Here is a 12,017-nt window from a genome sequence, read left to right as displayed (position 1 = left end):
CTCCTCAGAGCCACAATTGGCTGCCCCTTTTCTGAAGCTTAAGTCCTTCAGCTCCAACGTAAATAACTCCATGCTCATCAATAACTTTGGGATGCCCGTTTGTGTTTCACACAATTTGCAAGATGTATTTCTTCAGTATTTCTTCAAATCTTTGCAACTAGATAATCTCAGGCCAAGTCACATTTGTACCTGACAGGAGGGGAACTTGCTTTGGATTGATGTTCCTTTTTAGGAGAAAACTAGAAAAATCTCCAAAGAACCCAGGACAGCAAGGAGGGGAATGAATTGAAACCCAGCCTGTCTTGTTAGTACCTCGTCACTTAGTATACAAGTCATTATGAATGATTTATTAATTCGACAAACATTTGTAAGCATTCAATAAATATTTGCTTAATGAGTTGCCGAATGCATTAGCTACTTGTTAGGCACTGTGGGCTATGACACTGGAAGAACAAGACACAGTCTGGCCCCCAAGGAGCCCATCTGATGGTGTGGCTGGTGGGCGGGGTAGGCAAGTAGACAAGGCATTGTGAGAAGAATTAATTGCAGAGAGTACTCAGTCCATCCCAGGCACCGCGAAACTCTCTTCATGGATTATGTCAGTTAATCTTTACCACAGCTTTACTAAATCAGTTCAGTTATTATCTCCGTTTTATATATGAGAAAGCCCAGGCACAGCAAAATTAAGAAACTCACCCCGAATCGTACAACTTGCAAGTGAGAAGGTCAGAAATCAATCCCAGGCAGTGTGACTCACACTTCACCCCATAAGCCACTGTGGCATGGGGGCAGCCGTAGGCGAGCAGAGGAGTGGGTGGTTCAGGGAGGTAAAGGGTGTGAAGACTGAGCGATTGGTTTGAAGGCCAAGGGAGAACCAACGAGGAAGCCGAGAGACTTCCATGTTGAGCAACGAGGAAGCCAGTGCGCGTTTGCTGAGCTAGCACCTTCAAGCAAGAAGCAGGTTGCTGGGGACAGTGTGGAATGACCGCCGCAGTTGGGGATACGTTGAGTTTGAGGTGCCCCTTGGACATTCAGGTGGATTTCCAAGCAAGCTACTAATGAGGCTCTGCTGTACTCATGGGAGAGGTCCTGGCGAGAGACAAGAGAGTTGGCTGTTGTTGGAATAATGCTTCATTCTTGCTGCTTGATTGTTTAAAGCTTTAGAAAGGGGCTAGCTATTTACAAATGCCTTGGTTGTATTCTTTATGTTTGACTTGTGTTTAAATTTTAAATCTATGATCACGAGTTATTATATTCACCCCCTTTACCCTTCCCCCTTTACCCTTCATACACACACACACACACACACACACAGAGAGAGAGAGAGAGAGAGAGAGAGAGAGAAAGACAGATGATGGCTATGGATACACTTGAACTAGGTAAAGGAGTTTCCAAGCTAAAGACACAGTTACTGGCCCCAAGCATTCATTGTCTCATACAGAGGAGTAGAGAGAAGTGGCCAGCTTACGCCGTCTCCTCTTTCACCTGATTATTAATCCATCACATTGTACTTTATTCAGGTCTCAGAGACTGTCTTATGACAAGTCTAGGAGTTGAGTTTAAGTCATCCTGGGTGACTTGAACCTCTCTGTCCAAGGACGTGACCGAACATCCGGAGAGACTGATCCGAGCTGGAGTGCGTGGACGGAAGTGTGAATTCAGATAACTCCCGGACACCCTGTGTGAACAGGAGTAGGCTGGGGAGGGGATGGAGGGCAGGGTGCTGGTGGGCTCCAGGGCACAGTTAGCCACGGCTGTGCCACATTTGCCCCATGTCAAGCTTTCTTTCCCGTAGATCCTAAGCTGTCTCCAAGAGCTAGGATCTAATTAGTTTGCATTTGATTTCTTTGCTGCCTAATGAACTACCTCTGTAGTTCTAGCTGTGATGTCATTAGCATCTCATTGCCTTGGGCACCAACTCAGGAGAGAGAGTCTTAAGCAGTCCCAGAATCCTACAGGAATCATACCAATTTCCTTCATAATGACTCATCCACCTCCATGACCTGTCGGTTCCTACCAGCAAAGCAGACCCTGTGTGAGGATGGGTCAGTCGCTTTTATCATCCTCGTATTGTCCCTGAGTCTAGGTGGGTCAGGATGTACATGCCTAAGGCCATGGGCACAGCCACAATGAGATTCTGAACGTTGAGGATGCCAATATTCTCATTCCACAATATTCTATTGGGGAAATTCATCCACTGTGTGCTGTAGGATACAGATTTAGCCTAAAGCAAATGGCATTTATTTATAGCAAACTGTATTTGCAAAATGCTTTGCAGTTTTGGGGTTGTTAACTACATTCCAGGTTGGCTGTTCTTCTACTTAGAAGAAAGCTAAGTGTCATGGCTGGACTCCAAAGCCTCCCTGAGAGCAATGAGATGAATTCTGCAAACAGGAATCAGAGGGGGCCACACCTGGGTGTTCTGGACCAGAAGGCACCTTTGCCTATTATGATCTTTTAAGGAAATAAGGTGGGGTCTCCTCCCTGTGACTCTCCACACACCGGCCTCTCTGCTGCCCACCCCAACACTGAGGGGGGGTTAAAAGCAAATGTCAAAGATCAGACCCTCCTGAAGATTTTAGGGTTTGGACTTCTCTTTCCCTTACCACAGACATGACGGTTATAGGTGCTCTCTTCGGGCAAAGGGAGATTTATCTGAGCTTTCACCATCGGACTCCATCATTTTAAGGAGTATTTCCCAATTGTGTCTTTAACTGCACATGGAAAATGCATTTCCTCTTTGAAAAATCTCTCTCACAGACACATCTCTATTCTTTGCTGGAGCCTGAATAGATGGCTTTGGGAGTTCCCTGCTCATCACCTCGGTATAAATCCAGCTCCTCTCTAGACAGCTCCGTCCTGCATGACGAAGGGACTGGAGGGGCCTTTCAGCAGGCCCGCTTTCTAAGGACCTGAATATTTTCAGGAGAAGGAAAACAGGATTCTGGATTAAAACGAGAGTTTGGAGGTCTGCCACCATTTCTTTTGCATCCTCCTCTCCATGCCTCTCTTCTCCCTAACCTTGCACCTATCCGGGGCTGGAGGTTATTGAGCAGGATTCACTGAGTCTTGATTTTAATGGGGATAGTCAGAAGACTGCCGCCAGGGAACAGCCCCTCAAATGTTTACAGCAATTACAAGCCTTAATGAGGGAGTGCGGGAGGGCAGGGAGGTGGGCACTCAGCTCCACTGTGTTTGGGGATGCAGTGCCCTCTAGTGGCCGCATCTGTCTGTCAGAACGGTGCATCCTAAGTAATGAAGGGGCCCCTGGCCTACGGAGGGATGTGTATGGGGTGTGTGGTGGCCAGCAGGCGGCGGAGTTCCTGGGTATTTGGGGATTAAAGGTGAGAGAAAAGGAATGTGGTGGCAGATTATTTCCCCCTTGAAGTAAATTTTACTCTGTGTGAAGGATATCCAGGGGGATTTTAATTTTCTCTCAGTTACTTCTGTCTCTCGCTGTGTATGTTTCTCCTAGGGATACATTTTATGGAATTATGTTACTCATTAATATTTTACTATTTCATTGAAAAAAAAATGGTACCACAACAAACTTTGTTAAGTAGCCAGGTGTTACTTTTCCACAAGTTTTTCCGCGGTGCCGAAGTGGCCCCATAGAATTCATCGCAGATTATTTCCTCTCACAGAAGAGCATTTTAGACTTGATATCCCCATCTAGCGGTCATTTCGTGGGAACTCTTTCCCAGTCACTGTTGAATCCTTTCTCAACAAGGAGGGCTGCGGGTTGATGAAATGCCCCTGGTCCTCCAAGAGACCCTCAAGCTCTCTGGCACAGTTTGCATAGCAAAATTTTTTAAACTTTATCTTGAAAAGAAACACTGTGTCTTTTCTGATTTTTTTTTTTTTTTAATTTCATTCGCTTTCCCAGTGAAAGGCAGCCTGTTTTTCTAGAAATCATTTCAAGAATCCAAGACCGCTTTCACCTCACTTATCTCTGCCTGGTTCATATTAGCTGTTGAAGAAGGTGGAGGCCTGGCCAGGGGCTAGGTGAGGAAAGCCCTGCTAGACTGTGCTCACTTTACAAATATTCCCAGCCACGGGCTTGACCGAGGTGCCTAAACCTGAATGTCAGTCAAGATTCACATGTGGCTCTGAGTGACTCTGGGCCTGGCCGGTGTGGGCTCCGGTTTGATAACACCATTCTTTGCTTTGGTGTGTGCAGTTATGCAGTTCTTATAACCTAGGAAAGGCTTCAGCTCAACTCTGGGTTTGTTATTAAACAAATTGCAAATGTGAAATAAATTAGAGCTCACATTTATAGTCACTGAGTGAGTCCTTTGCGTTAATGTGCAGAAGGAGTCCCATGTCAGGGGAGCTTCTGGATGGAAGATGCCTCATCCGCATACTGAGGATATTCATCCGGGAAACAACAGTGTTGAAATGTCTCATGACGTTTGCAAATGGGCTCATATTACATGGCAAACACAAGGGAGGAGGGCAGAGAACTCCCTGGACCCCACAAGAGAGAACCCTGTTAGAAAGTCAGTGAGTTGTAGCTCACAGTCACCTTCTGAAACCCCTTTGCAAACCCTTCCAGCCATTTCCCCCAAAGATCTGGGCCCATCAAGTACCTCATTCCTGAGCGGTTCAAGATGACCAGAACGAATGTTCTGTATCTGCCCTTTATTTCTAGAAGCCCAGTGGTCTCTACGAAATTGTTTCCTGTTCAGGCCTGTAGCTGTGTCACGAAGGGTCTGGGATCTCTTGTGGAGCCCAAGGGCTTTTGGTCAGTGGACTGTACTTCCAACTTCATCTAGCATGAATAAGTTAAATGGGAAATCATGAAGGCTTGGAAGACAAATATCAAGCCGTGTTTTCTTCCACAGGGAACAAAGTATTACTTATTTTCAGGTAGACATTTCTCATCTTTGTCACCAAAAATAAACCGACAATTTCTCTAACTACTTTTCACTCATCAATCAAGGACGTTATAAATCCATCTCCTTGGAGTGCTTTGGAGTACCCAAACTCCCTCCTGTGTTCCGTGCATTGATGAATAATAAAGCAGAAAAGTCCTCTGCCTTCCCAGTGACTTAAAGGCTTTGGAATCCGACAAAATTTGATTCAAATCCCAGCGCTTACATCATACTAGCCGTGTGATCTTACGGCTCTTGGTCTCACTTTCCTCATCCATAAGATGGGTGCAATGGTAAGAACTCCATGCAGAGAGTTCTTGTAAAGGGTTAAAGGGGGTCTGGAACAGGTCTCACTTCATAGTTTGCGTAAATCTTACCTACAGTTATGATTAAACTCTTATGATGATGGTTGGACATGCACTAGCCACTGTGTTATGTACTTTAAAAACATGCTGCTGTTTATTCATCGCACAATGCTAGGGACAAGGAATATCTTCATTTTATGGATGAAGAAACTGAGTCCTGGGCTAATCACTGTTGTTACTGTTGGGATTATTGACGACAGTCGTAGATCCTGCAGACACTGCAGATGCATCCCTCTGAGGGGATCGGTGGAGCTGAGGGTTCTCCAAAAGGAAACAACCTGATCTCACATTTGGAAGGCCGTTTCCAACTCTGATAGGTTACGGGGAGGACGGGTTCCCCACATTGACTGGGACGTTAGAGTCACATCCTTAACAGTGACGTTTTGTGACCTTTCTGGGATTTGACTCCAGCACTCAGGGGCCACAAGATCACGCAAGACCTTGCTCTTTCGCCTTATTGCCTCATTGCTCCTTTTCATTTTGTGTCTGGCAGGCAACTCCCCATCCGACGAGTCAGAGGAGCGGGAAAGAGACCCGAAGGTGCTGACGTTCCCAGAATACATCGCCAGCCTGTCAGAGTCTGGCACCAAGCGCATGGCGGCAGGAGTCCGCATGGAATGCCAGAGCAAAGGACGATGCCCCTCATCCTGCCCCCTGTGTCATGTGACATCCAGCCCTGACACTCCTGCTGAGCCAGTTCTGCTGGAGGTGACCAGAGCAGCCCCCATCTATGAACTGGTGACCAACAACCAGACCCAGAGGGTAAGAGGCCTGGGACTCAGGGAAGCATCAACAACAACAGAGGGCTTTCCAAATGGCCGGGGTGGGGGTTTGGTGACAGGGTGTAGTTGAGTTCCGTGCTAGACTAGGGATACTGAGACTTTATGTTTAGCTAATCCGGGCACATAATTTGCTTAGATTTGCATGTTTGCATATTAAGTCAAATCAGTGCATCCACAACACCCATGGTAATGACTCAGGAGTCACAGCTCAGCATTTGTGTAGATTCTTGAGCAACAAGGGCTGGGAAGAAGAAGGTAGATCAGGAGGCGTGGCATTCATAGTCACCAAAGTCATTGTTCAGAAAGCCTCAGGGGACAGTTATGGGGGGGGAAGGCCAGCTCCCCTAACAGATCCCAAGCCTGGATTGACTGCAGCGAGGCTAGAAAGAGTGTGTCGGCATAGGTTCCAAAGGGAAGGGTCCGGTCTTAGCCTGGGGGGCATGGTGTCCTGCCCATGGCTCTGACTCTAAGAACAAAGACCACAAAACCCCACATCCAAGCAAATCTTCTGCCTTATATTATACTGCTAGGTTATGACGTGTCCCAAGCAGCCCTCCTTTCCCTGTGTGGTTCCCTTTCCAAAGGTGCTACGAGAAAATGAATGGACCCAAAGGGATAAGCTGGAGAACTGTGGCAGAGACAGTGGCTTAGCTCATCCCCTAGCTCTCTGATCTCCTCAAGGACAGAAAGAACAGAGTGGGTCACGACACATGCAACAGCAACGATGATGACAATGACAAGAATAAAAACACAAAAGCTCAGGGTGCAGGACTTCTGATGCTACAGGCAAAGGTGACCTTGAGGGACCAGACCATAGGAGAGTCAGAGCAGAGAGCTCCTTACCTGCCTGAGAGCTGTGTCCATCCAGGCAGGGTGATGATTGCTTTCTCTTTCCCCTTTTAAGGACACCTGGTGTGTCACAGTTGTTTCATAGGTGATGCTCCGCCAGCAAGGAGGGATTTTGCACATGTATGCTGCTCTTGCCAATGATAGTTCAAAGCAAGATTCCTCACAGGAACGAAAGGAGTTCCTTTGGCCTATGAATTCCTCTTCATTCTGATGGAAGTGACTGGGGAAGAAGAGCTGGGGCAAGGAGACCACGGAAGGGTGGCTTGCAAGGGTTGATGTCACCATGGAGACCCAAACCTGCAGTGGCTTTAATCCAGTGCCCTTACCTGCCCCACTTTGTCTTCTGGGAGCACCCGAGGCCGCTGCAGCTGGTGCCCCAAGAGCTCCTGAGCACTTGGCCTGGACTAGCAGAGGCAGGGAATACACTCATAGCACCACCCTATGGGACAAGGCACACGAAGCTGCAAAGTAGGGAAGAGCTGGGTGGGAGAGGAGGACAAGGACTCCCAGCGTCTTGCAGGGGCGTCGTGGGTAAAAGGGGAAAGCTGAAGGAATTCGTGTCTTTAGCATCTCCCTCTCTGGATCTCCTACTTGCCAGACCTTGGCCCTTTCCTGTCTCTCTGCACTGGTTTTAAGAGAGGGGTTGGGAGAGATCGTCCATCTGGCCGTATTTGAACATTGTAATTTCTGAACACATAGACAAGGTGGCCCAAGGTGCTCCCGTCACCATCCCATGTTTCTTCTCTCTCATTCCTTAGACATAGTCTGTCTTCTCTGTTCATTCTCTCTCTTCCTCCACTCTTCCTTCTAATTTTCCCTTTCTCACAAAGAATGCAGATATGGAGTGAAAAAGTGAACGAAGAGGGGTGCTAAGTCACGACACCAGTAAACTCGGTGTGTGTTCTTATCTCTACCCCTCTGGTAGGTCTGGGGCCAATTTTCTAACCTCTCTTGGCCTCCTGTTGGACTAGATCATCTATGATGCCATATTTCAGTCTAGTGATTAGAAACAGTCTAGAAACCAATAGGTCAAACTATATAACCCACCAGGTGTCTCCAACCCAACATCTTCCACCCCAAACAGTTACCACTGTGCTTCAGTCTCGGTGAATGGGATTCTTTTCTACCAAGTTGCCCAAGCTGGAGGCCAAGTATGCTTCCCTGACTTTTCTTGCCACTCCCTAACATGTATTTATCATCACCAGGGACTACAAATACTTTGAATCCATCCTTTTGTGATTGTACCTTCATCACCATCTTCCACTGTAATAGCAGGCCACCATCTTCTTGTTACAGTAGCTTCTTACTGGTTTTCCTGTGAGACCAGTCAGAGTTTTCTGTCTGATACAGACATCAGGTCTTATTGCAGCAGGGCAATTCAGTAGCTCTGCAGAATCTGTTAAATAAAATCTAGAGTCCTTAGCATATCGTTATAAGGGCAGTTCATTGTCCAATTTGGTCCTCGCTTACATGGTTAGGTTGTGTCTACTTTATGCTTTATATTCTATCCCCCAAATTTCAACTCCTGATACCTCCTTAAACACAACACATTTTCTGTCATGCATCTGGCCCTTCAGACTTGTCACTCTCTCTCTCGCAGGAATAGCTTCTCCTACATTTCTGCCAATGGCAGTACTTCCAGGTTTCAGCTCAAGCATCCACAGCCATAACAAGCCCTCCCTTGTTCTCCCAGGCCAGCCCCTGTTCCTTCAAGTGGCTCCCACTGTCTGTGTCCCTGCATCTTCTGAAGCACGTATCACCTGCTGTCATGAGTGCTCACGTATTTGTTTATGTATTTGTCCTGTAGACTCTAAGAAGCACTCATTCTTCTATGGAATCCTAGCTCCTAGCTGACATGTAGTTGACACCCCGCTGGATAAATGATGAAATAAATAAATGGAGGAATGAACGGAGGGGTGAACTTGGCCTGAAAGTTCAGCTGCTTTCCCTAAAACAAAATAAGAACAAAAATGGGAAAATCCTATTTCTTTTTGGGAATCGGGATTAAATTTCATAACAAATGAGGATCCTCATGCAATGCCTGCCACATTCTAGATACCAAGAAAAATGTAATTTTTTTTCCTTTTCCTTTCCAGAAGGGCTCCTTCTTGATTTCCCCTCTTCTACCCAAGCCTACCTTCCACAGTTACCGATAGCCCAAGATTCAGGGAGTAGGAACTTGTGGAATTGTGTGAACCAAAAGTGGAAAGTTAAAGCTTTCGAAGAAATGTCTGTCATCATAAGTGTTGGTCCTTACTTCTTTTTTTTTAAAGATTTTATTTATTTATTTGAGAGAGAAAATGAGATAGAGAGAGAGCATGAGAGGGGGGAGGTTCAGGGGGAGAAGCAGACCCCCCACTGAGCGGGGAGCCCGATGCGGGACTCGATCCCAGGACTCCAGGATCATGACCTGAGCCGAAGGCAGTCGCTCAACCAACTGAGCCACCCAGACGCCCTGGTCCTTACTTCTTTGGGTTGAAAATCGGATCATGTTTCTCTGCTGTTTCAAATACTCTCCCCTGCTCTTAGAATGGGACACCACCCCTCACCATGGACCACAGGGTCTCTGTAACCGGCCCCACCCCCTCCCACTTGCTGAGCACCTCTTTGTCCTTCACTCTGGCTCTTGCAGCCAAGAGAGCCTTTACTCGGTTGATTTTAAATGTTAAGTGTCACCCAGGCTGAAGTCATCTTAATATTGGTTTTTCCACCTGGAACACTTCCCCATCTTTTGTGACCAGATAACTCGTGATCTGTCCTTCAGTGCAGATGAGAACACACACGCTCATGGAGGCCTCCCCAAACCTCTCTGTGAGATTATCCCCCTTCCTTTTCCCTCCTGTCCCAAGTCACCCTTTTCCTTTGGAGCCCTTACCACCAGTCCTACTAATCTGGTTGCTTATGTAACTTTTGTCTGTTCCTTTGTTTGTTATTTGGCTGCAAGATGTATGTGGGCAGGGGCTGACTATGTCTAATGCCACCCTGTATCCTTCATGCTTAGCACAGGGGCCAGACCCTTACAGGTGCTTAGCCAGTAATTGTTGATTGAAGACTGCACGCGGGCAGCCACAATTCCCTCTTTATTCTACCCCTCTCAACGGAAGTCGGTTTTCCTAGCTTAAGAAAGTATACTTTTGGTTTGAGTTTGGTTCAGTCAGGTGAAGCATGGAGTGAGCACCTACGGTGCACCGGGCTTCCTGCTGGGAGCCGGCGGACAATCAGTCACATTGAGCCCAGGCTCTGGGGTGGCCCCCACTCACTAGCCTGTGATCCTGAGCAAGTCACTAATTTCTTTGACTCCAAGTGTCCTCCACTGTAAATCCTGTTTACCGTGGAGCTCAAACTACAGTGTTAGCCCTAAAAGGGCCTTGCAATTCTAAAACTACATACACATTATCCTGATAACCAAGAATTGGTCCCTGCTCCCTCGAAGCTCCCCGTCTGGGAGTAGGAGGGTGGGAGAGGGGTCACTATGAACCCTTATGTGAAGTTCTGGGAGAATGTAACTTAGGGTATTGGCTTGCAGCTTAGACATTTCAGTTTTTTGTAGGGTTATCTGTCAGTTTTATCTTACGCTTTTCTTTCTTTTCCTTCCTTCCTTCCTTCTTTCTTTCCTTCCTCCCTCCATCCCCTCTGCCCCCCACTTCCAATGTTTTTGGCCTAAAATTTCCCAAGATGGCTGCTTCCTTTCTCTAATTTGCCAGTTCTGTGTGGGTGTGGTAAGAGTGGGTCAGAGAGAAGAGACTCAAAGGCAAAGCAGAGGCTGCGGACCGTGAGCGGACCCAGAGAGAAAGCTGACCTCGGCCAGAGGGCACGGCCACACACCTTGTGGCCAGCCTCGCCCTCTCCCTGTCCCTGGGCTGGGGTAGAGGCAGCAGGGCCCCGCTGAGGGGTCAGTGCCCGTCAGGATCTTCTTCCTCACCAGGGAATTGTCCCATCTCAAGTTCTGTTCCCTGACTAGTCTAATTTTATCTTTTTGTCCTTTCATCAAATAGGGAATATGTGCCGTGAAATCACTGTATGTAAAGAATTGTCCTAGGCTCTGTGGCATTTGTATGCTTCCACAGAAGACCCAAGCCTGTCATTCGAACATAATAATAATTGTGCACAGCACAGGTATTATGCTATGCCCTTTGGCCTATATTATTTTGGGTCATGATCACAACAAGCCCTATGAGGAGAGTGCTGTTTCTGTCCCATTTTTCCACTGAGGAAACCAAGTTGATCGAATTTGCTCCAGGTCACATGGCAGTGATTTGCAGAGCCGAAGTCCTCACCCAGGGCAGACAGCTCTGGAGCGCAGTTCTTCACCTGGTTGCTGCTCTGTTTCTACCTTCTACCAGGAAAGAGAGGCCTCACACTCAAGCACAACCCAAGGCAGATCTGCATAAATATTGTACGTGGGGCACAAGGCACGCTGAAGGAATGCGGCAGAGGGGCAGTGCTGGGCAGGATGCAGAGGGCAGATGAGGATGCACAGAGAGGCATTTGAGAAAGGGCCAAGTGCCTAAGGGTGGAGAGAAGAGGGGTCAGGCCAGTGGATGGTCGAGAGGTTATTGTTGCTAGGGCCCTGGGTGTGGAGTGACGACGGATGGAGAAGAAGGGAGAAGTAAGACTTGCTTCCAAGGTGACAGCCCTCAACCATAGGGGTAAACTGGCACATTAAGGAGAAAGCAGCGCCAGGGAGGTCCTGCGAGGTCTAGTTTCCCAGAATCGGTCTCCTGGGGTAGGAATTTTAGATCAAAAAAATGGTGAAGTGGTGCCCCAGCCTACTGGCTGAAAGTATTCTAGAACCAAGCAAAGCCTGGATTCTGTCTCTTGACGGTGGTGACCCAGCCCTGGCTCCTGGACACTTACTCTTCCTTCTCTTGCAGCTCTTGCAGGAGGCCACCATGAGCTCACTCTGGTGCTCAGGGACTGGAGATGTCATCGAGGACTGGTGTCGATGCGACTCCACAGCTTTTGGAGCGGATGGACTCCCCACCTGTGCACCTCTCCCACAGCCTGTGTATGACTCCCCTTCTCTGCCTCTCTGTTGTGTGCCCGCCTCTGCACGGTTCTGCAAATGTGTATTACAGGGCATCCAGTTGTTGCAAAGCAATAGACTGGGGGCCAGGGAACAGGAAGAAAAACACGAGGCAGCTCCT

The 12,017-nt window shown here is 47.7% G+C and overlaps 1 protein-coding gene across 2 annotated transcripts in view; it reads left to right on the top strand.

Annotated features, from left to right (window-relative positions):
* Positions 1–12,017, top strand: part of ASTN1 (astrotactin 1) — a 309,433-nt gene that overhangs the window by 269,134 nt on the left and 28,282 nt on the right. For both annotated transcript variants that reach the window (XM_025877937.2, XM_073900053.1), the window contains exons 17-18: positions 5,733–6,001; positions 11,745–11,878. In XM_025877937.2, the coding sequence (XP_025733722.1) occupies positions 5,733–6,001; positions 11,745–11,878 (403 nt within the window). The remainder of the gene's footprint in view (positions 1–5,732; positions 6,002–11,744; positions 11,879–12,017) is intronic.

The sequence above is a fragment of the Callorhinus ursinus genome, unplaced genomic scaffold (genome assembly GCF_003265705.2).
Source record: "Callorhinus ursinus isolate GAN/ISIS: 27379988/994484 unplaced genomic scaffold, GSC_fseal_2.0 scaffold13, whole genome shotgun sequence".
In the NCBI taxonomy this organism is placed as follows: Eukaryota; Metazoa; Chordata; class Mammalia; order Carnivora; family Otariidae; genus Callorhinus; species Callorhinus ursinus.
Note: the sequence above shows the minus strand (reverse complement) of the source record. Positions and strands in the feature narration are given on the sequence as shown.